At 42.8% G+C, this 27,912-nt stretch overlaps 4 protein-coding genes across 8 annotated transcripts; 2 read left to right on the plus strand and 2 right to left on the minus strand.

The window, feature by feature from the left end:
* Positions 1-592: 592 nt before the first annotated feature.
* Positions 593-5,132, minus strand: fam167ab (family with sequence similarity 167 member Ab). Its single transcript, XM_058056751.2, has 3 exons — positions 4,831-5,132; positions 2,543-2,911; positions 593-1,180 (listed from the first exon to the last, which is right to left on the minus strand). The coding sequence occupies exons 1-3, from the start codon at positions 4,867-4,869 to the stop codon at positions 917-919; spliced, it is 672 nt and encodes a 223-aa protein (XP_057912734.2). The 5' UTR covers positions 4,870-5,132; the 3' UTR covers positions 593-916.
* Positions 5,133-5,234: 102 nt separating this feature from the next.
* On the minus strand, positions 5,235-10,260 carry lca5 (lebercilin LCA5). Of its 2 annotated transcripts, none has more exons than XM_058056705.2 (8): positions 9,663-10,260; positions 8,123-8,503; positions 7,756-7,976; positions 7,356-7,661; positions 6,969-7,106; positions 6,795-6,891; positions 6,381-6,517; positions 5,235-6,286 (listed from the first exon to the last, which is right to left on the minus strand). In XM_058056705.2, exons 2-8 carry the CDS (start codon positions 8,496-8,498, stop codon positions 5,396-5,398), a joined length of 2,166 nt encoding a protein of 721 aa, XP_057912688.2. In that variant the 5' UTR covers positions 8,499-8,503; positions 9,663-10,260; the 3' UTR covers positions 5,235-5,395. The 2 variants fall into 2 exon arrangements, with proteins under 2 accessions (XP_057912688.2, XP_057912687.2); XM_058056704.2 differs by having other exon boundaries at positions 5,236-6,286; positions 8,123-8,523.
* Positions 9,516-14,502, plus strand: sh3bgrl2 (SH3 domain binding glutamate-rich protein like 2). 4 transcript variants are annotated; one of them, XM_078799289.1, is made up of 4 exons: positions 9,516-9,646; positions 12,191-12,376; positions 13,148-13,228; positions 13,849-14,502. In XM_078799289.1, exons 1-4 carry the CDS (start codon positions 9,617-9,619, stop codon positions 14,158-14,160), a joined length of 609 nt encoding a protein of 202 aa, XP_078655415.1. In that variant the 5' UTR covers positions 9,516-9,616; the 3' UTR covers positions 14,161-14,502. The 4 variants fall into 4 exon arrangements, with proteins under 4 accessions (XP_078655415.1, XP_057912735.2, XP_078655416.1 ...); XM_058056752.2 differs by lacking the exon at positions 9,516-9,646 and adding an exon at positions 10,519-10,747; XM_078799290.1 differs by lacking the exons at positions 9,516-9,646; positions 13,849-14,502 and adding exons at positions 10,519-10,747; positions 13,374-13,817.
* Positions 14,503-15,969: 1,467 nt separating this feature from the next.
* LOC131107051 (scavenger receptor cysteine-rich type 1 protein M130-like) lies at positions 15,970-27,896 on the plus strand. Its single transcript, XM_078799288.1, has 17 exons — positions 15,970-16,325; positions 16,428-16,494; positions 16,988-17,014; positions 17,094-17,414; positions 18,119-18,412; positions 18,482-18,796; positions 18,875-19,159; positions 19,801-20,115; positions 21,002-21,304; positions 21,375-21,683; positions 22,665-22,979; positions 23,729-24,037; positions 24,565-24,858; positions 24,923-25,258; positions 25,327-25,434; positions 26,051-26,135; positions 26,211-27,896. Exons 2-17 carry the CDS (start codon positions 16,458-16,460, stop codon positions 26,365-26,367), a joined length of 3,810 nt encoding a protein of 1,269 aa, XP_078655414.1. The 5' UTR covers positions 15,970-16,325; positions 16,428-16,457; the 3' UTR covers positions 26,368-27,896.
* Positions 27,897-27,912: the final 16 nt, after the last annotated feature.

Genomic DNA, 27,912 nt, shown 5'->3' on the forward strand with positions numbered 1-27,912 from the left:
GTTGGGCTTAGTGTGCCTAGCATTTGCATACAGCTACTTATTTTAAAAAAATCATGCCCATGTTGGTTTAAACGCTAAAGGTAAACTACAGCTATTGTGTCTTATTGTATATTAACTATATTATTAATATGTTGAATTATGGAGAAACGCAACTTTAGACTACATGTTAGCTTGCCAAGGCTAGCTTGCTTGAATAAAACACTAGATATTAGGATAGTCTAAAAAGTATTATTTAAAATTTTAGGTTTTAGCGGAGACCGTTTATCCTCTACAACATAGACAAGTTATAATATAACCACAATGTATTCCGTCTTTTTTGTTCGGCTGACTAAGAGAAAAGCCGAACGTCGATCACATTAAGCTAAACGACATCACTGATGCGAATGCAGACTGACCAATGACATAAAGCCCCGCCCACAAGTCCGCCATTTTTGTGATGGTATTGAGAAGGTAGTTATGGTGCTTGGATCACCTGAACAAGATTTGACAAATTTGACAAAAGTTAGCCAACAAAAACAAAGTTAAATACATCAAAAACCAATAAGCACACCTTTTGTCTCCATTAAGGTAAGGAAGACATTTATTTTTCTTGAAATAATATGTTTTTATTACACTGGAGTACATGTACATGTCAGCTATGTGTTGTGTGCTACACTTTAGCCAGCTTAACAAGTACCATGCTAATTAGTTTGTGTACTTAATTATGTTTGTGGTAAGTGCATACAATTGGTTCAAACAGGCAACAACTGTGCAAGGACACAATATTTGTTTCGCTTGATAAGAATAAATAATACATTTTAAATGATTTATACACAATTATCTATATTTTGCCGACCGGTGGGTAAACAGGTTTATCAGGCATCCACTCTACTATTTAGGATTAGCAACACAACCCCAGGTTAGCCTTCTACGACTACTAACATAGCGAGAAACGTCGAGAGTTAATGTTCATCTTAGTGACTCCGATGAGTCGCAGCGGTGCTGATAAGCCCAGGCCCGGCGTGACGGGACACTCGCACAGCAGATCGGCCAACTCGTCCCGCTCCTCCAGGCCGTAGGTGGCGTCGTTGAGCATGCGGCGATGCAGCTGGCACGCCTGTTCGATTTTCATCTTGCTGATGTCGCTACGCAGGCGGATTAGCTGCCTCGCCAGCTGCTGGTCCTGTAGACGCATCTCGGCCTGGAGGACAGAAGAAGAGGTGTCAACACTTACTGCATTCTGTATCATTAAATCGTCTTCACACAGGCCTTATTGTTGTCGCCGAATTGACAGAAAACGCACAGTGGGACTCCCTGGACATGATCTCATTCCCGTGCATTGGCCTGCAGAATGTGCAGATGATCATTGCCGTTTTTTTCTCATCACTTGTCCACTGTCTTTGTTCAAAAGGTGGAAACGGTCACAAAGTCGGTGCCTCTTTGCGTGCTCGCTCCATGAACACCAATGAAAGAATGAATGAGTGGCCTAATTGAGCGGAGTGGAGGCAGTCACACTTGTGGAAAGTTTGGAATAGTTGTCCAACTGACTTGATGCTGCCTAAACGGGTTGCTGTAGAAAATAGAAATTAACTATCTACAGGGATTATTATATTCTAACCGCTATGTCTAGAGACATATTATTGGCTGACTAATATCGGCATAAAAATGAGATATTTGTTCATATCGGTATTGTTTTTCTTCTGCTAATGATGCGGGTAAGACCTCATCAAACTGCCCAACTTGTTTTCTGCCTAGACGAGTTGCTGTAGAAAACGGAAACAAAAACAGGAATATTAGATAGTAATCGCTATATCATTAAGCGAAGAAGTCACGTTTATAGGTCAAACTCGTAAATAGAATAAATGTGACCATTTCAATGTAGTCCCTGTGTCATTAAATGGTTCCTTCAGTCAGGCCCAATTAGTTTGTCCCTCAACGATCTGCTGTCGAAAAGGGAAACCAAAAATAAAGCATAAAGTGAAGATTAGATTGTAACTGCTAAGCCATTAAGCAAAGAGGGCAGGCCCATCTTATTTGTTGCCTAAATGGGTTGCTATAAAAATCAAAACAGAAAATATACAAATGATTCCATCAGTCAGGCCCAATGAGTTTGCTGCCTCAACAGGCTGTCGTCGAAAAGGGGAAACCAGAATAAACAACAAAGTGAAGATTAGATTGTAACCACTAAGCCATTAGGTGAATAAGGCATGTATTCAGGCCCAACTTATTTGTTGCCTAAATGGGTTGCGGTAAAAATCCAAACAGAAAATAAACAAGAAAAAGTGAGAAATTAGCCTGTAATAACAATGTAGTCCCTATGTCATTAAATAAATGATTCCATCAGTCAGGCCCAATGAGTTAGCTGCCTCAACAGGCTGCCGTCGAAAAGGGGAACCCACAATAAAAACAAAGTGAAGATTAGATTGTAACCACTAAGCCATTAGGTGAATAAGGCATGTATTCGGGCCCAATTTATTTGCTGCCTAAATGGGCTGCTGTAAAAAACAATTTGCTGCCTAAATGGGTTACAAAATGTAAACCAAAGATTTAGTGAATGTCTCACCAGTTCCCTCCTGAGCCAACTCAGAGCCTCGTCAATGTTCTCAAACGCCTTCAGGACACCTGACCGCAACTTGCAGCGAATCACATTTGAGTCCCCTCGTTTGCTGCCCGATTCCCCTTCGGCGTGTCTGCCTGTGAAGTTTTCCGCCTCCACCCTGGCTTTCCATTCCAGGTAGGAAGGTCTCCTGGTCTCCAGTCTCAGCTTCTCCGTCAGGGCCTTCAAGGTCAGGAGATGGTCACTGGAAGGCGAATCGTCACATGTTGACTCCTCCGGGCCGTCTGAAGTGACAGTATCGGACGAGGACGCCTCCATTGTAGAAGAGCTTTGTGGCTCAAGTGTGATGTAGACGTTCTTGAACATTTTAAAGAACTGTAGTAAAGAGAGAGAGAGAGGGAGAGAGAGAGAGCACGGCGAGTGGTAAAACAGGAATAATAAGGTATAATCCCCAGTTTGGTGCGGTGATTAAGACGCCATTCTTCCATATCAAATTATAGCCGATCAGCAGCTTGTGCTTATGTTTCCACAGCAACTCCACATGCGATGTAAATGAATCAGCAGTTTGTTGCATCCAGACGACAGATGCAACATCATAGCTCTAGATATCGTAAAAAAAAAAAAGACATTTAACAGGAACATATCAACACTTTTGACTGTTCAGGATGTGGAAAATGCATAAAATCTACATGACAGCCTCCTAAACCTTGTAGTAACATGCTGTAAAAGTGTTCCCAGGCTTTCTCCTTGTGTGTTTTTTTTTCTTTCTAATAATGCGGTTTGTGCTCACTTATCCCATAATAGGCACCACACACCAGCAGTGAGGTCACTGGCCATGTAGCTAATGATAGGCTTGGCTCTTTTAACAAGGCGTAAAAGAGAAATTTGAGTGGCTTTAAAAATGCTTTGGAGTGGATTTTGTGATTATTCTCGGCATGAAACAAAGAGCATCCTTGAGTGTGCCTTTGCATATGTAAACAGAAATGGAAGTGGTTTAGGACTACAAAAAACCGTAAAATAGCAATCCCAGTAATTACATTCAAGTACCCAAAAGGGGAAAAAAGATCACCAACAACCAATAATACTCATTCCGACATTCCTTTTTGGTCTAAAGATCTTCTGGTGGCTGCATTAAAAACTAAGTTCAGCAATAAAATGTACTTTGTGGTTAGGGGATTTATTATGGGATGCCCTTCCTGGGCTAAAGAGACTCAGGAAAGTTTGGATCATCAAAAAGTGGAGAAATGGAGAACACAGTCAGCAAATTGGCCCATGAAAGTACTGCGTTTACTCTAAATACAATATATTAAAAACATATTTCCCTAATGGAGTTCAGGTTGCCCAAGGTTTACTTTACTTGTTTTGTTTTTTAATGTAATGAGGACGTTCACTGTATCCTGTGGCGACCCCGTAATTAGGGAAAAAGCCAAAACAAACAAACTGCTTTGTTATTTTATCCAAAATTATGATAATAAAGATTTAAAAAATTGCATGTCCCTTGAGGAACAGGTGATTGCTTACACCTGTAAGCCTGTACATCATGTGACCTTTGTGGGTGACTATATCGTTTGAGTCATACTGGTACTGAATCCACACCACTGTATGGGGCATCTCCATAAGTATTGTTGCAAACTAGATTAATTACATGGTAAATATGATAAGCAACAGAGTGGAATATTAAAGTTATGACACCAAAATAAGTATGACAAGTCTTTGTCCCCGTTTACCATTAGCATGTTACATGTTTTGCTTTTTCTTTGCTGTTTTAATTGTGCTTTCTAGTGGTTAACTTGGTTGCATTGCAGGACAAAAGGCCCAAAACAATTCCATGTAAAAGCATCCATCCTTGCGCTTCTTTAAAAGGTACAAAGGTTAGTTCAGCAGCAGGTAACAAACAAACAAAACAGCAAATAGAGATGTAATTTTTTGGAAAATCATGTTACAGAAATTTTTTTTTAAGTCACAATATTATAGGAATACAGTCATAATTCACCAGAAATAAAATATAGCAGAAATTGGGAAAACATTTTATGGGAATAAAGGCAAAATATTACATGAAAAAAACACTTACGCGAATAAACTTTTAATATGATGCAAAATAAGAAGTTATATGACAAAGCTGAGATGAAATATATACAGTATATATACAGCATGTGTTGCTTTTCAAAGTGGTAAAGTTGCATCCTTTTATTTTCACTGGAAAAGCTTTGCATTAAATTTCTTTGCTGCATGTCCGTAAGATACAAAAGAGCTAATAACTAATTAGCATTAGCATAACAATGGTTTATTCTTACCACGTGACTCCTGGTTCCGCGGTGCACCACTTCCGGCATTAACAGCCCCTTTCTAGTTAAAAATGTTTTAAGTTCTCGGCATGGTATGAAGCAGACGGACGAGTGGAGACCATCATATAAAAAACGTTTTTTTTTCTCCTCCCCCTCCAAGTCCGAGGACTGTCCACTTTACAGTCGGTACCTACCACAGGAGGGGCGTGGAGATCGGGTCAGGTGACTGAGGCTTGTTAGGCGACACCGCCCCTCGTATTTACACACCATAGTTAGATAGGTTTCTTCTTCTTGTGAATGGTGGATGCAGCTCTTCTATGTTGTTTAAGTTGTAATAATGACTCAACACAACTTTTTTTTATTGTGCACATTTAATCCTGGACTAAAAATATTAAATAATAGAATAATAAATTAAAAAAACAAAACAGAAGAGTTTTGGAAACACAGATATTTGTTTGTTTTTGTTAAGTGTACCAAGTGCAATAAATTAAAAACATTTCAAAGTGCAACAAAAAAGCTAATGTCAGCTATATTCGACACACACTTGAGTGCTAAGTTAGTCATTAAAAAAATGTTATAGTATGAGCTCCTCGATGTCATCGTCGAATGAGGCGATGGCACGCACAGTCGGCCGGCTCTCGACGACGTGTCGGGCATCCAAGGAGGCCGACGACGGCGCCGATGTGCTGACAGTCATGCGTCCCGCACGGGTCCCTGAACGCACGTCGTTGGTGTTGAAGTCCAGCATGTCAGTTTTGCTAGTGTTGCTGGCCGGTGTTGCCAGAGAGCCAAACAGCTGCTGCATGAGAATTGACTTCTTGTTGTTTGTGTCCATGTCACTCTCTTTCTTTTTGTCCAATTGTGCCCCCTTGAGGCTGAAAACGCCAATCGCCTCCAATGCGGAGTCGCCGTCCTCTTTGACAAGAGGCCCGGGCATGCTACGGGAATTTCCAAAAGACGGAATGTAACTCCCAAAAATTAAGTCCTCGTTGGATTTTTGGGAGCGCAGGCTGCGTCTGCGTCCAGCCTCCCTGTTTCCATCTCCAGCAACAAAACTCGGATCCTCCATGTGGGAGGAGAGAGGCTCAGCTGGAGACGCGGTGGACGCAAACGAGTCGCCGAAGACAGATTTCCGCACTCCGTCATTTTGAAGGTCGATTTCCCGCATCTTAGCCAGCAGCTGGTCCTTTCTGCGACGTGCCTCGGCCGTCTCGTTGTTCCACCTGTCCACTTCCACTTGGACATGGCCGCTCTTCCTGTTACTACCCCCTTCCCTCAAATTTGTCAAGAAGCTGGCTATCGTTTTGTCCTCGTCCTCCTTCACTGCGTTGTCCCACCCTGCGTGTTGTTCCTCTTCTGTCTCCTGCTCACTTGGACCTCTTACGTCTTCCGTCTTCTTCTGATGTTGCTGCTCCTGGTTTGGACGTTTGCTCGTCTCTGCTAGTCCATCCACCGTGTCCAGTTGCTGGTGACATCAAATGGAACAAAAGACATGAACAGACGTATTGTTGGTGCAGTTTGATAGCAAAAACCCATTAAAGTGATCCTAAATAGCTTACCTTGAGTGACAGGTATCCATCAGGTGCTGGGTCGCTGTTCTCTGTAACGTCACTGACAGCAGGAGGCGGCGAGGGGAAATCTGGGCTGCACGGTCGGTCCTGTGTCTGCACCCCCTTTACGTGGGTCCTACTAGGGACTGGGCAACAAGACAAAATCACTTTTCAGCCCCGTCGCATTGAAATCAATTCAAAGAAACACTGCTCGTACAGATTAATGCGCATTTTTAGATTATTTCTCTAATAAACTGTACAGTCAAGCAGTTCACAGCACTTTAAAAGTCAATGCCACATTAAAAATTAAGCATTTTCAATTACCCACCGCCTCCCTGGAGCTCCCTTTACTTAGCTTATTAAATGATGCTTAAATGATTCAACGGGAAGAAAAGGGGAAAAGGATGATTAAACGAGCCTTACGCTTTGATTTGGGCTCACCCTCGGTGACTTTCCTTAGAGGGAGTTTCCCCATGCGATGAGCATAAATGTTCCTCGTCTCTAATTCCCTTTCTTTTTCCTGCAGAAACACAAAATAATTAGGACAATGTGCATTATTTATGCGGTATGTGACTATATCACTGCAGAGTTATGCACCCTGAGTTTATTGGTGAGTTGTTCAAGCTCCTTCTGCAGGGCCTTGATCTCTTCCTGGGCGATGAGCATCTTCCTCCTTTCTGCAGCCAGCTGTCTCTGGTGACTGCTGCTGTTCAGCTCCATGTTCCTCTCCAGCTCCTATGACACACACAGGACAGAAATGTGACACATTGCCATCCAAATGTGGAACATGGAGAAAACTTGGCAATCCAAATCATTATTAATGTTAAAAAAATAGCTTATTCATGACAGGTTTTCACATTTAGGAAATAGCAGTGTCTCTGCTGTCGCCTGCTTCCAGTTAACAGCCGTCCTCTTTGTAGTTGAGGTAAATAGACGACAAGACAACAAGTTTGTAACTGTACTCGATGAAAACCAGCCTAATACCTTCATCTTGAGTTCAACCCCCTGCGTGCGCGCCCTCTCCTCCTCCAGCTTACAGGTCAGCTCTTCCCGGGCCCCCAACTCCCGCTGCTCCACTAGCTTCTTCATGCGGCCAACAGTCACCTGACTCCTCATCAGCTGCGCCTCCTTCTCCTTCAGCCGACGCTCGGCAACACGCTCTCGCTCCTGAGTGCGCCGCAGACGCTCGCGCAGCACGTGGGTCTCGCTGGCGTGACACGACAGCATCTGGGAGATTTTAGTCTCGGCATCCGTGTAGTTCTGCAAAGCTTTCTCCTGGCGCAGCTGGAGCTGTAGCAGGAAGAAAATGGCGTTGAACCAACACCTCCGTGACAGTGCCAATCCAAACTGAGCATTATCATCAGTCAGAACTCAAGGAACCTACGTGCTTGAGAACCCGGTTTTCCTTCTGCAGCTCCACAATGCGCTGCTGCAGCTCGGTGTGAGCGTTGCGCAATTCGTTGATCTTCAACAGGCGGCCCGAGAGCATTTGCTTGGTCAGGGGGTCCAGGTCTTTTGGAGGAAGGGACTCTTTGCTGCGTGAACGAACTCCCCGGTATCGGCCGCCTGGACGCGGTGGGCGGGCCCGAACACGTTGCTGCACAGCTAATATAAAACACAGACATTAAAATCTTAGTATCAAGGGTGGTTAACTTCTTTTTACACTTGTATGACATCTAGGAATTTTAAAACAATGCCTGTAGAGTTGGAAAAATGTCTCATGACAGGTTGAACTTTGAGTCTTGACCCACCTGTGTTATAGGGTGAACTGCTCGGAATCTGGTTTCTCCGTACCCCCGCGGGCGGGGTGGGGGACAGAGTTCGATCCCGCGAATACGGTGAGAGTGAGCGCTCGGACAGCGACTCGTTCTCGTAGTCATCCGAGTAAGAGGGGCCCTTGCTCCCTCGCCCCCCATCTCCGTCCGACATCTGGTCGCGGTCTGGATCCAAAGGGTAGATTTCATTCTTTGAAATGTCTTTTTCATCCTGGATTCGGTCCCGGAAGTTCTTGTTGTGTTTCTGTTTCTTGGTGGAGAATGCTCGACCCTTCTTGTGCATGCTGCTCAGGGACCGTCGGCTCTGATTGTCAGTCCAGTCGTCTCCAATCGGGTCACATTTACACTCCATTGTTTCTGTATTATGAGAAGGGGCACTGTCAGGAGACAGAGAGAGAGAGACAGGACAGGTATGGACTTTGGATGTGCGCACAGGTGAGACCACACTTCATTCACCATACTAGAGATGGTGGAGAACTGGCTGAGTTGTTCAAAACTTTTTTCCACTGAACGAGTTTTTCCACTGAACCAACACACACACACGAGTATTCGTCTTTGTTAACATGTTCACCACAAGTCAATCGTGAAACTGACATGGGTTCACTTTTTTAGTGAGTTGTGCTGGGCTTATGTTGCACATGTGAGTTTCACTGGCGACAGAAATGCCTCTTGGGAGTCTCCGTGGCACCCGCCTCGAGTGAATTGAGTATTTGATTCACTTTAGGGAGTGATTCGTAAAAACTTGAGTCACTATACCAGACTGACAGTAAAGTTCACTCATTCTTAAACTGGACTCCATATTGGTACTAAGCAACTGCCTTCCTTATTGTGCAACATGGTTCCTAAGCAACACCACAATGAGCTACAAGTTTCCACCATGCTAAACAGTAATAGAAGTGCAGATGACTGCTCTCATGGAAAAAGGCACGTTACTCAACAACAAATACATCTTAAACATTAAACTAATGATACAGAGTATCATTAGAGAGACCCTAACACTCGTTTGTAACGGTACCTTAAAGTGAGACTGTCCTCTGCACCCTTCTAAATCATCCAGGCAATAACACACTTGATGTGTTTTTTCTATGGCAACAGGAGCCCACAATACTAAATCAACAAAGAGGGAATATATAAAGAACAGTGCTTGGTAATCACTGCATTGCACTAACCTTCGATGCAGAAATAATCCTTCTAATTATTTTTTTCAGTAGTGACGTAGCTTCCACAAATGTATGATTTTAGCTGTCAAGTGTTTGCTAGCATGTAGAGCTAGCTTATCTTTGACAGGATTAAGCTAAACCCTCACCGTCTGGTCTTGACAGGTGCATTGTTGGCACAGATGGCTTCCCACGTCAATACACACATAAATATATGAAGCTATACTCCATATATTTTGAATTTTTTATACTTTACTGTCACTTGTCACATTTATAGTTGCCAACGGAAAGCTAAGTGGCTAATGGCGTTAGAATGGATAGCCTCGAGCCCGACAATCAACAGGTGAGACCTGTCTTACCGTTAGGCGTCGAGTCCTGCACTTTCACTTGCAGATAGGTACCTCATAAATGGTCGTTGTTGGCAAGGCATTTGACAAAATAACCTTAAGTCTGCAACATTGAGAATGGGCGAACTTCCGCTAAGATACAAACAACACTGCCTTGCTGCTTACGGGTTAGCTAGTAGCTTAGCCTCCCAGCCCACCCCCAGCTTCATCCTCCATGACGTTTGTTTGGTAAAAGTCATTACTACGCAGAGTTCCGACTCGTGTCTGAGTATGGACCTGCCAAGTTCGACTAGGTAGAACCAAGCTGCGAGGAGTGTAAGCAAGCAGGACGGACATTACTGTTCCTGTTGCTGTGCTGTGTTAGCATAGGAACAGCTTCTATGACGTCACCAGCTCGTCTTAGCAATACACTACGTGATTACGGTTGGTTGGGTTACACACACTAACGCATTGATATTACATAATATAATGAATGGACTAGCTATCACTTCCGTTAATATGCCAGTGTGGGAACATCAAATGATTGTTCACATGACCAGAAAATGTAAAACATATCGTTGCAGTGGCCGGGAAACTAACACGTTCAGCGTAATCAAGTCTGGCTGCTTCTAACCTAAACTTGCAGCTGACGTAAAGGTACGTCACTGCAGCAGACATTTAAAAAATGGTTTCACAATAAATACATATGCAATTTCATGATGTCCAATTTCAGTAGGACTATGCATCAGTCAAACGATATCTCATATAAAACTAATATTGAATATTGTAAATTGCTGCACGTCATGAAATCATAAATATACGATGCCGTTAAAGGAGAAAAGGCTGAAAATGGCTTTCTTAGTTTTATTTTGATAATAAATACCGGAAGTGTGTGCTCGCGCGAGAAAGACGACTGCTGATGATCAGCAGTAGCGCACTACTATAGTTTATAAGAGTCGACTCGCTTCTCTATCATTTACCACTTAGTCGTAAAAATACACCACTTTCACTGCTTTGTTGGGCGACACTGTCGGCTAAATTCATTCACGCTGTGACCGTAATGTGGGATTAAAATGGTCATCAAGGTTTACGTCGCCTCGTCAAGTGGATCAGTGGCGGTGAGTGTTGTCAGTAGTGTCACTAATTTGGTTGTTTTGTTTTTTTTTCATTGGAACTTTTGACTTTGGGGCGCAAATGGGCTTGTTTGAAAGGGAAAATAACTATGTTGAGTTATTGTCAGCAAAATGTTGCCGAACTGTGACCATGTGTAATTTAGAGCCTGCTTTTAACTCAAACGAAATTCTAATCTTGTCTGCGTGTGAATGAATGGATGTATAATTTACTTGGTTATTATCATCTTTGTCAACATATAATCTTTGATATCGTTGACAAAGGAAGAGTTTGAAGTCACATACATACACTTATGTCACAGAGGACCACACTGCACTGTATTGCACGCCTGAATAAGTTCTCCATTTGGGTCAGTTCTGTCAGTGCTGAGCTTGTGATTGCATTTGAATTCCTTTCAATTGTGTTAGTAAAGACTGGTTAAGGGGGGCGGGGAGGCTCAGCTGATTGGAAGTGAAATGTGTGGGAAAAGAAAGGGTTAGTAAGAGACATGTAGGAGAGAGAAAGTGATCTGTTCCAAGCTTTACAGAATCAGATTAGTGGGGCGGAAATCATCCGTGCCCGATAGATGAAGCGCAAATTAGGTTATGCCAGGCTTGATATCGAACAGTGTGAAAATAAATGAAGCACTTATACAGAAAGAGTTGAAAACATAGATTGGAGTGGGATGACATTGTGCCGCTGGGAGGTGAGCTATTCTACGTCACATCGCAATAAATTTGATTTGAGGTTCTATGGTTATCATCGTACTTTGGCTCAAGTGTCTGTGTGACCTTTTTCCTGATATTTTTTGTGTATTGTCATCCTCTGTTGTCGTGATAATTGACATTCTTTATTTGTTCAGTTTTAAGGCTCTATAACAACTTCTGTGTCTTTGTCTTTTCATTAAATATACAGTAGAGAGTGGAGTGGTGTGGAGTGGAGTGTCCCCGCAGCCAAAACCAGTCGAGACCCACTGCTCTATTTGTCCTCAGCAACCCTGTTTTGTCCCCGTTTTTTTCTTGTAATGAAAGGATTAGTCCAAGTTAATCCTTCATTTCACAGAATGCCCTCAAACAATTGATGCGCATGTAGTGCTGCAGTGTGAGGGTTACTATTTTATACATTTCATGAGCGAGTGTTGAATCTAGCATCAGTCTTTCAGAGACAGCAATGGCTTGTTATTGAGCATGCACTTTAGGGTCAGGCATGTTTGGGTGTGTGAGCGTACCGAATGACCCCTGAGTGGCACACAATAGTTCCATTGTGGCCGTCGGCATCCCCAAAATACGCAGGCCCATGCCACCGAGTTATGACAGTTAAAAACAAAAAAAAAACAATCAGATTTGTTCTTAGCATTTAATTTCACCTTCTTGTCTAGGAGTAGTTAGATGGTTGGCAATTTTATTATATGTTATTTTATTATTTGTTATTTTGTTTATTTCCATCTCCAGGTGAAAAAGCACCAGCAGTCGGTGGTAGGGTTCCTCGAGGCCAATCGAATCCGCTTCCAGCAAGTAGACATCACCATGCTGGAGGAGCAGAGACTCTGGATGTACCGGCACATCCCTCGGGACAAGCAGCCGGCCAAGGGCAACCCACTGCCTCCGCAAATCTTCAATGAGGATCGCTACTGTGGGGTAGGATGGCTTATTTGGGCCTTTAACCTTCAGATATATATTTTTAAACCTGCATATGTTAATTTATGAGCAACGTTGTTCACAAAAATACTGAAAATAAAATTATTATTTATAATAGTAATAATTTTTATTATTAACTTTAAAATGTTTTATTTATTATTTATTAATGTATTTTTTATTAATAATTTTTTTAATTTATTTTTGGTGAACCTCCATGATTTATTTATCAGTCAATTAGCTTTTGTAATGAATTAACAATTGATTCGCGCTCACCCTACTTATTCATGTATTTATTCATGACCGCTTCAGCGCTCTCTGCTGTTGTTTGAAGCGTTTTTATCTCTCTGCAGTTTGTGACATAGGATGGACTAAAGCTCTACACACGGTATGAAGGAAAAAAGAGGGATTATAATAGGTTCCATTGTGCCTTTCTGCACATGAATGTTTGCTGTTGGTTCTCCCAGAGGGACTTTTATGGCACAAAGTAGGTCATGTCTATTTTGGTTATTTGGAGATTAAACTACCTTTTGCCTGGCGAGCTTGTGAGTTCGATCACTCTCGACTCCAGAGTTTACGCACGGCACCTCTGTAATCCTGTGGTAATCCCGTTTTCATGGCCGCCCGGGGCAGATTATGTGCCGTCACTCTCGCTGGTTGAAGTAAAGTCACCATTACTCCCCGTAACCACATTGAATTACTGTAAAAACAGAAGCGCTTCAATAAGGACGTTTTGATCTCACTTTGCCAACATTTCTCCCCCCTTCCTCACAGGATTATGAAGACTTCTTCCAGTCTAAAGAGAACAACACTGTGTTTGCATTCCTGGGCATCCGTCCTGGACCATCCGTCACAGTAAGCACACATCATCACTCACATCTTAATCACGTTACACAATATTAACGCCTCCCTACATGAACATCACAATCACAAAACAAATAAGGACAACCTTGTGTACAGTATTACGGCTAATGCTAATACACTTGTCCCTCGTTTATAGCGGTCAATTGGTTCCAGACCGGACAGGGATGAAGTAAGCAAGTGTTTAATGAATGGAAAATTATTGTAGTTAGAGCATCGAAAACATCTTAATGACTTTATAAATACAGTTTTTAACATTGTTAGAGTCCCGTAGACATGAAATAACACCCCTATAGTCACCTTAAACTCCTATTGTTCAGTGAGTGCGTGATGAACTGTGATGTAGTTCTCATTTTTTCTTTATGATCATTACTATGTACATTTTTATTGACGGTTAGGGTTACCAAATCTGGCACGACCAATCCGTTTAATGAATGTGGTTTTAGTTCGCGTTCAAGTGGCATGTAACAGACAAGGACAAGAGAGTATAAGGTATCCAATCCGCTTTCTCCTGAGGTGACATGCAGGGTAACACGTTTATCCACCATTTAATGTATAAATGATAAGGAGTGGTTTTTGTTGTTGTTTTTTAAATGCAGGATTCTGAATCTTAGGTGACAACACAACAACCTCCTGTGACCTCATACTGTGTACGCCAGCGTGATGCCAAACATGGGATTTTGCCTTCTACATCCTCCACTGACTTTAATGTAAAACTGTCTGACCAAAAAGGGGAGGTCTACATCAGTGATTTCCTTCTCGATCCAATAGGACTAAAATTCAGACTGGCATCGGCAATACCCATCCGATACCTGGTGCAAATTCACCGAATGCGTCTGGTAAATTTGAAAAAACTGTGTATTTTATATCATAGCATAAAGAATACAAGACATTTAATTAAAGTATTCATTAAATCATTAATTTAAACAATTTCAAATATTATACAATTATTAATTATTAGGAACTACGACAAGAATGTAAACTCAAGATTCACATACAGCTCTGTTTACAGTCGGTCATCCTTTCAACAGACAAACATTACCTCCAATGACCCAAGTATCAAACGTATCGCCATTTTGATTGGAGAATCAATTTTAGAGTCTGAAGCGCTGGATTCGGAAGTATCGATATTTCAGCATCGACCGCACATTACTAGTTTGCACCATATCATGCAGAGATTTGTTCCTAGCCTCATAGCTAAAACAAACAAAAAAAATACATATTTCAAACTTGCAGTTTAGCAACTTGACCACTAGAGGGATCCACTACACACTCACTTTGTCATTGAAATGCTCCAGTGTGTCCTGTAGGATATTAGATGGTGGTGGGCTATTTTGTATGGGGCCACATTATATTGTGCAAGTGTACCTAATATTGTGTCTATTCCGCTTTCCTGCGTGCTGTGCCATGGTATGATAAACATGATGGGACTTTTTACACTTGTCAAGTGAAATGATCACATTCTTCTGCCATCAATGTTTCCAAGCCAATAAAAGTTTCTACATGTACTGGTAGGGGCTCTTTTTTTTCTTTGCTTTGTGATGCCCAATGAAATATGATGATAACCGTAGAACCAGAAAGGAATGCGGGAAGCTGCTAAGTGCAATAGGACCAAAGCGATAACAGAAAAAGAACACCGCAAATGAGTAGTTGCTGAGGAATCTAAAGCACATCATTTTAGCATAGTTGCTGAGGAACTAAAAAAGAACTGAAAAAGAACTAATGACTAAGGTGCAAAAATGTAGAGTAGTTACTGAAGAACTAACGAGTAGAGTAGTTACTGATGAACTAAGGCACATTTAGAGTAGTTATTGAGGAACTGATAACTAACAAAGAACTACTGACTAAGGCACATAAATGTAGAGTAGTTACTGAAGAACAGATGAGTTGAGTAGTTACTGAGGAACTCTGGCACATTTAGAGTAGTTATTGAGGAACTAATGAACTAACGAAGAACTACTGACTAAGGCACATAAATGTAGAGTAGTTACTGAAGAACAGATGAGTTGAGTAGTTACTGAGGAACTCTGGCACATTTAGAGTAGTTATTGAGGAACTAATGAACTAACGAAGAACTGACTAAGGTACAAAAATGTAGAATAGTTATTGAGGAACTAATGAGTAGCATAGTTACATCGGAACTATGGCACATTTAGAGTAGTTATTGATGAACTAATGAGTAGTTACTGAGGAACTAAGGCACATACATTAAGAGTAGTTACTGAGGAACTAATGAAATGACAAATAACTAATGATTTAGGGCACATACATTTAGGGTAGTTACTGAAGAACAAATTAACTCATTAGGAACCAATGAGTAGTTACTGAGGAACTAAGGCACATACATTAAGAGTAGTTACTGAGGAAGTAATGAAATGACAAAGAACTAATGATGTAAGGCACAAACATTTAGGGTAGTTACTGAAGAACAAATTAACTCATTAGGAACTAATGAGTAGTTACTGAGGAACTAAGGCACATACATTTAGAGTAGTTATTGAGGAACTCATGAAATAACAAAGAAATTCACCAATCGCGATAAAGGAGGGGTTTTATTCGAGGATTCCAAAACAACTCATGTGCAGGACCGCATTGTGTTTGACCTTGGAGGTTCCTCTATATTCAGGCTTTTTATGTTTTTTTGCCGATGATTTCACAATAATTTGCTGACAAATCTGCACTTTGACTGGACGCTGGCATACTCCCGATTGCCCTCTTGTCCCGCACGGGTCCTCATTTCCCATCAAAATGTTGCACACATGCACGCCTGCAATGATTTACCCAGGGATCAATAGGGAGTTCAACTTGCCACCTCCATTAAAGCTATTTTATTAATAGAAAATTAGAAAAACACACAAGGCTAACTTCGCCTCCTCCTCCTCGCTTCTCTCACCACCATGCCATCATCACGTTGTACTTGCTGCTAAACAGATGATGATTTAGATGATATTGGCTCAAATCATCTCCTCTCATCCTCCGCTTTTAATGATTGATCCTAATGTCAACACGCATCCAGTTTGCAGCACGGGTCCAGACTTTGATTGATAACAATTTACTGCATGTTTATGCCGGACGCCATTGGATGGAACAGGTATGATTTATACTATATGATTTAGACGTTTTCCATCAATAGAACTAAAACCTTAGGCTTTGCCTTCTTTCCCATTCTGCTTTTTTCTCCCCCCAAGTGCAGCAGGCTTTTGGACTACGCTGAAGGCACACGATGAGCTTCAAAAAGCTGCTTTTTTATCTGGCATTGGGTAAGGTTTCCTTTTGTCCTTCCTCAAATTGCATGCAATAATCTACAGTGGTTTTGAAATGTTACATTCAATATCAATATCAATATAATGAATTTCAATATTAATTTAAGTACCAGACATATTAACATAAACAAATTATACAAATAAAATCTAGTAAAAATCAATAATAGTAATATTAATAAATAAAAATAAATATGTATTGACATATTCTATATATATATATATATTCTATATATTCTATATATTCTATATATTCATATTCTATAGTATCAATAATGAAATAAAAAATAGAAAATTTTACAAATTAATATTAAATTAACATTAATCTGAAGTAATATTGCTAGTAAAAAAACATACATAATACAGGATAGAATGAAGAATCATGATATTAATATATATTCATATATTATTGTCATTTTTTATTGTTTTTTATTGTTATATATTATTAGGAATATGAAGAAGACAGCTCATGTTCAATTCATTTTTGTCTTAGGTGTTCTCAGTCTGTTGCTGAGTACAGGTCAGTATTTGGCTAAAAACAAAAACAGTTCCAATATTTCACAAGCCCTCATCTAACAGAAACTTTTTTTGTCGGCCAGAATGTGACCGTGAAATCAGGCTGGTAGGAGACGGGTCGTCACGATGCTCCGGCAGGGTGGAGGTCTTCCACGCTGGCGTGTGGGGGACGGTGTGTGACGACCACTGGAGCCACATCAACTCTGACCTGGTGTGCCAGGAAATGCAGTGCGGCTCGACCCTGGCGTCCAAAAAGAGCGCCTTTTTTGGCGAGGGAGTGGACCAGATCTGGCTGGACGATGTGGAGTGCACCGGGAAGGAGCTGTCCATCCTCAAGTGCCCCCACAGACCCTTTGGGGAGAACAACTGTGGTCACAGTGAAGATGTCGGTGTGATCTGCTCTGGTATGTCTTGACTCAATTCACTTTCTAGAACATTCACAGGTCTCACGCCAGAATGAATTATGGCTCACTTGTACACATTCGTGATTGAATCACTACTCTGTATTAAACATAAAATACTGTACATGGATATATACTGGGCACCATACTTAATTTTTAACACTAGAAATAGCCATATGTCACTGGAATAATCATTTTTGTCCCAAAAATGAGCTCAATCTTTTTAAAGAAACATTTTCCATTTTATTGGAATAAACTTGCAATGCGGCACGGTGGTCGAGTGGTTAGCGCTCAGACCTCACAGCTAGAAGACCAGGGTTCAATTCCACCCTCGGCCATCTCTGTGTGGAGTTTGCATGTTCTCCCCGTGCATGCGTGGGTTTATTTTCCTGGGTACTCCGGTTTCCTCCCACATTCCAAAAACATGCTAGGTTAATTAGCGACTCCAAATTGTCCATAGGTATGAATGTGAGTGTGAATGGTTGTTTGTCTATATGTGCCCTGTGATTGGCTGGCGACCAGTCCAGGGTGTACCCCGTCTCACGCCCGAAGACAGCTGGGATAGGCTCCAGCACCCCCTGCAACCCTTGTGAGGAAAAAGCGGTAGAAAATGAATGAATGAATGAACCTTGCAATGTTATATGATAGGAGAATAAAAAAAAATATTCTCCATGTACAGAAAAAATGGTATATTGACTCATTTGCAGAACACGTGAGAGTTAGCCACGGAAAGAATCGGTGTAGCGGCCGACTGGAGATCTACGTGGACGGCCACTGGAAAAAGGTGTGCAGCAGCGAATGGAGCAACGTCGAAGCCCAGGTGGTCTGCCGCGAGATCGGCTGCGGAAAGCCCCTCGCTTCCACAGAAATTCTGGATTTTGGGGAATTGGGCGAGGCCTCTGGGGTCAAAAGCAAGTGCTTGGGGACCGAGAGCTCCATCTCTCAGTGCTTGCATGAACCGGTGAAGGGGGACTGCGTCGTCGCCAGCGTGCACTGCTCCAGTGAGTCGGCTGTGTTGATTGGTTGTTGAGCCGCGTGCATTTCATCATATGCTTTTTTTAACCGGACAGACAGCCAACCTCTCCGATTGGTCAACGGCACCAACAGGTGCTCCGGCCGTGTGGAACTCTTCTACCAGGAAGAGTGGGGGACAGTTTGCGATGACAAATGGGGGATGCAGGAGGCGGCTGTCACCTGCCGTGAGATGAACTGCGGGGCTCCGCTGTCTGCCAAGTACCACGCCTTCTTTGGCCCCGGCAGCGATCAGATGTGGTTAGACGAATTGGAGTGCACTGGCCACGAGAAGTCCCTGGTGGACTGCCCGCACAGAGGATTCGGGGAGCACGACTGCAGCCATAATGAGGATGCCGGCGTCATATGTTCAGGTGACAACCGCTATACATCACGGTCATCTACAGCTGTGCGTTTCTAGTTGTTTAAATACACGCTTCCTGTTTTCCCAGAAACTATCCGATTGACCAACGGGACCACGCACTGCTCAGGTCGACTGGAAGTCTTCCACAACGGCCACTGGGGCAAACTGTGCAATCACAACTGGGGCACCACAGAGGCCAAAATGGTGTGCGAGGAGCTCGGTTGCGGGCCTCTCTCCAAAGCCGCAGAGCATTTTGGCGAAAGTGATCTCACCGCGTTGAGGGCCACCTGCCCAAGAGATGCCACCGCGTTCTCCCAGTGTTCTGTTGAGGAAACCTCTGACTCATGCAGAGGGGTGTCGCTTTCGTGCGCAGGTAACCTTTGGATATTCTTAATTGTTGTCACAAAGTGTAAAAAGTCATTCCTTTTATTATCTTTATCCCGGCTCAGTGGTTCCAGACTCACCACTATAGGTGAATTTCTGCACAGTTTTTAATTAATTCAATATTAACAAATATTTTCATAGCTAGGGCATAGTTTACAATCTTCTAAATATGTTTATGTATTATTATATGTATCATTAGAGCCATCTAGAAATAAAATAACACCCCTATAGTCACCTTTACACTTGTATTAACCAATATAGAAGATATAATCAGAGAATATAAGACATTAGGGGCAATATAGTTACATTAGTGCAGTCTGTCATGCCCCCCCCATATTATATATTATATTTGAAATACTACAGAAACTGATAATATTTATTCATTTATCTGTACTGTACATACTGAACTTTAAAATAGAGAGCATACACATTTTTATATGTTGGTAGGTCTGCATTAAAATGAAAGCACCCCCCTTATGTTCCACGGGGGGCCCCACCCACTAAGAATATCCACCTGTTGTTTTTCTCTGTTTATTTAGAACACGCATATCAAAGATGTCCGCTCTTACGTGACAAACAAGACATGGCTCATTGAGGTATTGTTTTTTTCACATTTCTTTCCATTCTCAGGGACCCCATCGTTAAAGTTTGTCAACGGCACAGACCGGTGCTCCGGCAGGGTGGAAATCTTCCACGACGGCCAGTGGGGGACAGTGTGCGACGATTCCTGGGACATTAGGGACGCCCAGGTGGTGTGCCGAGAGATGGACTGCGGGACAGCCATGACGGCCAAACACGGCGGCTTCTTCGGCGAAGGCACTGGGGATATCTGGCTGGATGATCTAGAATGTGTGGGCAATGAGTCGTCCTTGGCCCACTGCGGGCATTCCTCCTTTGGAGATAATAACTGTGGTCATGCTGAGGACGCCGGCGTGGTGTGTTCAGGTGAATAGACATTTTGGATTTTTGACCATTTTTTTTTAAATTTTCATCTCCATCTCCCCACCGTCGATCATCTCTGTGTGGAGTTTGCATGTTCTCCCCGTGCATGCGTGGGTTTTCTTCGGGTACTCCGGTTTCCTCCCACATTCCAAAAACATGCTAGGTTAATTGGCGACTCCAAATTGTCCATAGGTATGAATATGAGTGTGAATGGTTGTTTGTCTATATGTGCCCTGTGATTGGCTGGAGACCAGTCCAGTGTGTACCCCGCCTCTCACCCGAAGACAGCTGGGATAGGCTCCAGCACCCCCGCGACCCTCGTGAGGAAAAAGCGGTAGAAAATGAATGAATGAATAAATCTCCATCTCCATTTTCTTTGTGTTCTAAAGATATAAAAGCAGCTAAAAAGAGACAACTAATTCATGCACATCGTTGGACACACATATTCTACTAGAAATCCCACTATTAAAACCTTTTGATAATGTTTTATGGTTTTATATCCATGCTGTGACCATGAAGATAACATGTAATACTACAGTATTTTGCTGTGGAACTTCCTTCCTGGGTGCATTGATTTCACTTAGCAACATAGAAAGGCACACTACACCGAGCGTTTACTTTTTCAAACTGGTAAACAAAAATATAGCAGCAGTGGCCTGTTTCATTGTGAGCCAGTGTTTGGTGAAGCTAGTCGCTAGCCGGAAAATAGTGAGCCAGTGTGCTGTGGCGAGGTGTCATTACACCATTACTGTATTTCTTTGGCATAAGAATGTGGATGGATAGAGAAGATGTGAGTGGATGATTAGTTCACTTTTCACTTCCAAGTGTAGTATGTATTATTTCCAAGTGTGCAACCCACTAATTCCTGACGGACTCCATGCTTTCCTAGCTACCATCCGACTGATAAATGGCACCGACCAGTGTTCGGGGCGGGTGGAGGTGTTCCACAACGACGGCAGATGGGCGTCGGTGTTTAATGTTAACTGGGGGATGAACGAAGCGGCGGTGGTGTGCAGAGAAATGAACTGCGGGGACGCCGTCAAGACTTCGGGCTCATTCGGACGCAGCGGCGACTTACGAGGATACAAGGTCAGCTGCGGCGGCAAGGAAAATTCCCTCACCCAGTGCACACTGAGGGATTATGAACGCAGCAGCCACGATCTCATGGAGGAGGCGTCTGTCACGTGCTCAGGTAAACGACTTCCCCTCCTTCACCCCAAAGCGCATCATCACACCTGCATGTCCGCACATCCCTTCCGCAGGCAACGTGAGGCTGGCCGGTGGAGACCATCCTTGCGTCGGGAGAGTCGAATTCTACGAAAAAGGCCAGTGGGGCAACGTGTGCGGTGAATTGTGGGACATGACAGACGCGACTGTGGTGTGCCAACAGCTGCACTGCGGCAAAGCTCACAAGATCACCATGATGGAGGAGTACGGCCACGGCTCGGGACACACCTGGATCGACCAGATGGAGTGCAATGGCATGGAGTCCACTTTGGCTCAGTGCCGCCATACTCCATTCCTGGACAGAAGGTGTAACGCCACGTCCATTGCTGGCGTTATCTGCACAGGTATGAGGAACTGAATGAAAGAACCAAATGGACCAAAACTTTTGCACGTCCCCTTTCAGGAGAATCACCCATATACATAATTTAACGTGTTTGTAAATGTTAATCCATACTGACTGACCAGGACCAAGGAGTGAACATTACTGTTGACGGCCACACGAGGCCGCTCTAGGCTTGTGACAGATGAGATCGAGAGCTCGGTGAACTTGCGTGTTGGACTTGCTAGCTTCTTATGTTAATGCTGTACTTTTCAAATAGTGGGGCAGGGAACTCTTCAAGGCTATAAAAGGGATGTGTTTGTTGATCTGAATCAGAATCAGAATCAGAAAAGGGTTTATTGCCAGGTATGATCAAACACATACTAGGCATTTGTTTTGGTATAGTAGGTGCAGACACATCTATTAAAAAAGAATGAAAAATACAAAATATACAGAATAACAGTATAAATATATGTACACAGTCTGTTTTTTTGTTTGTTATTCCGGAAGTGCAGTCTGATTGTTTTTCCTAAAAGTCCAAACTGGGCGTTAATGTAACGCATATAGTGAAAGTGTCAAAGTGGCAGGATGAGGCAGAGGTGGGGTGTGAAGAGTGTCAGGTGAGGTTCCGGGCCTTGTTTATGAGGCTGACAGCAGACGGGAAGAAAGAAGAAACTGTTCTTGATAGGTTTTTGGTCGCTAGACCATTTTGAGGTCAGACCTTTGTGTGCTCAAAGTGGCATCTACTGCCAAAAACACTTGTCCAAGATCCTCTATATGACAGGAGAACTCTAATGTTTGAGGGTGTCAGTCATGGCCCGCCTGTTGAGACGCCCTGTATTAGAAGGGCAGACAGGAAATCGTAGATGACACAATAATGATGCCCCGGCATTACCTCATAGCTCTTACTAATGGTCCAATCAGATGGCTCTGAGATAAACTCCTGCTGCTGACAACCACTTGGCGGCACATTTGCATCATGTTCACATTTTCTCCGACTCCCCAGACAGCTTGCCGGTTCGTTTGGTGAACAGCGACGTCGGGTGCACGGGCAGAGTGGAGGTCCAGCACGGCACCGTTTGGCACTCGGTGTGCGACGCCTCCTGGGACATGAGCAAAGCTCAAGCGGTGTGCGAGCATCTGGAATGCGGTCAAGTCGTGACCGCTCCCGGCGGGGCTCATTACGGCCAGGGCAGCGGGCCCGTGGTGGAAGCGGACGACTTGTGTTTCTCCAACGGCACCTCTCTTCAGCAGTGCTCATTCAGGGGCTTCAACAAGTCGACATGCGGCCACGAACATGACGCTGGTGTTTCCTGTGCAGGTTTGCAGCTTTTTATTCCACATTCAAACTGTAGAAATTTGATTTTTCTTGTTTGATAGTTTATCTGACTCTATGCTAACTCTTTTATTGAACATTTGTCAGAACATGCACCCCTGCTGGGCTGCCTGTGCTATTATTTTTATTTTTATTTTATTTATTAAGTCTCCACCCTCGGCCATCTCTGTGTGGAGTTTGCATGTTCTCCCCGTGCATACGTGGGTTTTCTCCGGGTACTCCGGTTTCCTCCCACATTCCAAAAAGATGCTAGGTTAATTGGCGACTCCAAATTGTCCATAGGTATGAATGTGAGTGTGAATGGTTGTTTGTCTATATGTGCCCTGTGATTGGCTGGCCACCAGTCCAGGGTGTACCCCGCCTCTCGCCCTCAGTCAGCTGGGATAGGCTCCAGCACCCCTGCGACCCTCGGTCGAAAATGAATGAATGAATGAATGAATGAATTTATTAAGTCAGATTGACTTGAAATTTCTCACACAACTCACTTGCTAATTTACAAAACATCTACTCTGACTTTAAAGTGTTTAGCCAAATCACCACAAAATTTACTACACACCTTTAGAGAACCGACTAGCACATGTGTGTAGAAGACAAACATGGCCGCCGCCATGCAAAACATGGGACATACAACTAAATGTCCATAAGTCAAAGTTCTAAAACGTTCATGTCAGCATGTTAAGAAGTTAAGAGCAAGTCATATGACTTGAGTAAGAGTTTTGTGTTTCCATACACAGCAAAGGTGAGGTTGGTCGGCGGCTGGAGTGGATGCTCTGGCCGGGTGGAGATCTTCTATCAGGGCGAGTGGGGCACCGTGTGTGACGACGAGTGGGAGATGGTCAGTGGCGACGTGGTGTGCAGAGAGCTGGGCTGCGGTCACGCCGTGTCCGCTCCCATCAGCGCCCACTTTGGGAGAGGCACCGGCCCCATCTGGCTGGATAATGTCGAGTGCACGGGCGACGAGGCCGCCATCACGCATTGCAACCATCCTGGATTCGGGGAAAATAACTGCGGACACAGTGAGGACGCTGGTGTTATCTGCTTGGGTAAGACGCCTAGAACATGTACTATTTTTTTATGGAGTGGAAGGTTTTGAACTCCTGTTTACATGATAGTGTCTCACTGACTAGAGTTGCTGTATAATTGGCTCTGACTGAATCTATAATGGGCTGCATGGCAGCTAGGAGACCCGAGTTCAATCCCACCCTCGGCCATCTCTTTGTAGAGTCCCCGTGCATGCGTGGGTATTTTTCCGGGTACTCCGGTTTCCTCCCACATTCCAAAAACATGCTAGGTTAATTGGCGACTCCAAATTGTCCATAGGTATGAATGTGAGTGTGAATGGTTGTTTGTCTATATGTGCCCTGTGATTGGCTGGCGACCAGTCCAGGGTGTACCCCACTGGGATAGGCTCCAGCATCCTCAGTGACCCTTGTGAAGATAAGCGGTAGAAAATGAATGTTCCAAAAGATCTGACATATGATGAAATGTACAAAATGTAGCTCACATACAGTAGCTATGCTAATGTTGCTAATATTTGTCCCACTCTTGTGTTACATCTGTACTGATTTAGGCTCTCTGGAGAAGCCTCAGGTGACAGTGAGTCCATCCGTGGAGGTCAACTGGGGCGAAAGCCTGGAGTTCACCTGCAGCGTCCTGACGGAGCACATGGGCGGCACCTTCTTCTTGAAGAAGGCCCAAGGCTCGTTTAAAATCCAGAAGTATTCCGAGAACGAGGCCGCGACCTTCATGCTCCCCAAAGTCAACTTCAGCCACCAGGGGTCGTACTACTGCGAGTATCAGAAGAAGCTGTCAAATAACTTCATCTACTACCCTCAAGGGAATCCAGTGGAGATCACCATCAAAGGTGCCGCACCAGTTGGCTCTTTTGTGGATGAATCCAGTAAATAACCTCCGTCTTTAATCCGTAGTGTCACTGGAGAAGCCGTTCATCTCCATGACAACCTTCCAGGTGATGGTGGTCTACAGCCCGCAAGAGGTGTCGGTCACACGAGGGAGCAGCTTCTCCATCACATGCTCTGTCCACTCCTTGTACTCCAAAGGCGTCTTCTACTTGAAGAACACAAACACAAACACCTCCGTGACAAAACCAGTGTTTGGACACGCTGTCTTCTACCTGGCCTACTTTGAATTCCCCGAGATAGAGGACAAACACCAAGGAGCGTACGTCTGCATCTACGCTGTCAACATCTCCTCCAGGGTTTTTTGGTCTCCTCCCTCCAAGTCCTTCTACGTCACTGTCGTCTGTAAGACCCAATGAGATCAAGCAGAGCTTTCCTTTCCTCCACTCAAGCTAATGCTAGCATCCCCACAGCGACATCGTCTTCGTCGATGGTCTCAGGGCTTGTGAGTGGGCTGGTGCTACTGCTGCTGCTGCTCATTGTGGGATATCTGGTGTGGAGGAGGAGGAGGCAGCATGCTGGTAAGGACCAGTTAACCAATTATTATTTATTATTAATAAATTATTATTATTTATAATATATTTCTAATATTTACATTATAATATTTATAATATATTTATAATTTATAATTATCATTATTATATTTTTAAATATTATTTATTATTAATGAATAATAATACAAAATAAAAAATAACATCATAAAAATATTATTAAAATGTCATTGTATTTTTTAAAACGTGTTTATTTTTTATTATTATTTATAATAATAATTATTATTATTATTATTTATAATATATTCATAATATTTACATTATAAAATTTCAAATATATTTATAATTTATAATTATCATTATTATATTTTTAAATATTATTTATTATTAAATAAAAATACAAAATACAAAATATATAAAATAAAATCATAAAAATATTATTAAAATGTCATTGTATTTTTTAAAACTTTTTTTTATGTGTTACATTTTATGAACGTTTAAAAAAAATAATTACTCATAATAATCAACTAAAAACGACCTCATACTCTGTGAAGTCCATTCATTCATTAGCCTTCCTGTCCCCGATTGGTGTATAAATGTTGTTTGAATGACTTTGATGTATTTTCCTGTTTGCCCATCCTATCAGGCGCCGTGGTTCAGTTCAGCAACAGGTTTGGAGGAGCGATGAAACCACAGTCGGACGACAGAGGCAACGGAGCCCTCGACGGCAGGTAAGGGAAGAAGGGTTTTCGGAACCTAAAATGACACCCAGACCCACATCACTGTCTCTATTTTTCTCCCTCAAGAGATCGGAACCCGCCCGTGATGAAAGAGCGAGGAGCACGCCGCCTGCAGGAGGAGGAGGACAAAGCTGCTGATGTGGACTCGGAGAACTCTGTGGAGAGAGACCCCGAGGACCTGGCAGGCCGAGTGTGTTACGAGCTTGAACCGCTTGTTCTCTAGTGATCATGTGGTGCTGTGACGCAAACGATTAGGCCTTGTTTACATACAGTACACACCGGACACTTCATTAGGTACACCCGCAGACTGTCATGCCATCCAGAACAACAGTTGCATACACATTTGTGCCTTTTTTAGAAGAACAGGTACACATTTATACCTACTGTAATACCTTCTCCTGGTTAAGGCAGATGTTTTACTTGTCACGTATATCATTCCATTGCAAAAGCTTTGCCATTCCGTCACATTTACTTCCGAAAATGGTTAAAGATCCTCTATTTGACAGTTGATTTTTTAAGGACCCTCTAGTGAAGGATCCTCTATATGACAGGGCCTCGGTTTATTTAAGGACCTACTACAAAAATATGAGATCCTCCATATAACAGCATTTTGGGTGTCAAAGATCTTCTATATGACAGTAGTTGTTTTAGTTTTTTTAAGGATCTTCTGCAGAAATGCAAGTCAAAGATCTTCTATTAAACGGGAGTTCTGCTTTTTTAAGGATCTACTATAAAATGCTAGTCAAAGACCCTTTATATAACAGGGCTCTGTTGTTAGGAATCTGCTCCAAAAATACTAGTCAAAGATCCTCCATATGAGAGATTCTCTATATAACAAGTGAGCTGAGTTTTTAAGGACCTACATCACAAGCAGTAGTCAAAGATTGTCTATAACGCGCCGCTGCAGAAACTGTTAGTCACACCCATGTTTTGAGCTGAACCCACAGGACTTTTTTATGTCCATCCTGGGCCACCGGTTGAATAGCACCGTGTTAGATTGCGCAGTTGTACTTTACGAATACTCCAAATGTTGACGTTACCAAATGTTTGGTATGGTTGCTGAACAAACCGGAAGTTATTTTTCCCTTCAAGCTAACAAGAAAACACAGAAATGAAACATGTTTTTCTCTTCTACTGCACGTGAGCTTCTTCTGAAAGATCAAGTCAAGTCATGAAGCAGATCGTTCCATGTGTATCAATGCTATATTTGCTTTGCTTTGTATATTGTTGCATCATTTCTTTGTTGTTGCTGCGGTTGTACATGCCAACCAATAAATGTCTATTTCCTACAGGGCATCCTTGACATTGACACACATGCAGTATGTTAATACTGACAATTATGATGTCATATAGATAAATCGGATAACCTTAAAAATAGCTCCAATAACCAATCATTAAAAAAAACATACACCCCAATCGGATGAGATTACCTGTATTCTGTGGGTGAGCAAATGAAGCGCTCCTCATGCCTGTTACATTAACGGCATGTCCTAACTTCCCCTGATCTCACTTGTAAACAAACATTTACTGTAACATTATCAGCAACTGGAAACACCAGCGCCACGGTGTTTAAAAAGTGGACATCCGTGGCATCACACTGGCTGCTCGGAGCATGTGCCCAAATGCAGTGCACCTTTCTGGGCCACACCAAGTGGTTCTTCCTGCTCTGTACACTGGTTCTCCTGGTAGCAGTAATGTGAGGTTGTCGGTATCTGTTTGAAAAAAATGTTTTGAGCATCTCTGGTTAATACTAAAGCACTTCCTTAAG

The sequence above is a fragment of the Doryrhamphus excisus genome, linkage group LG19, assembly GCF_037039965.1.
Source record: "Doryrhamphus excisus strain RoL-2023G ecotype Guam linkage group LG19, RoL_Dexc_Guam_v1.1, whole genome shotgun sequence".
Lineage (NCBI taxonomy): Eukaryota > Metazoa > Chordata > Actinopteri > Syngnathiformes > Syngnathidae > Doryrhamphus > Doryrhamphus excisus.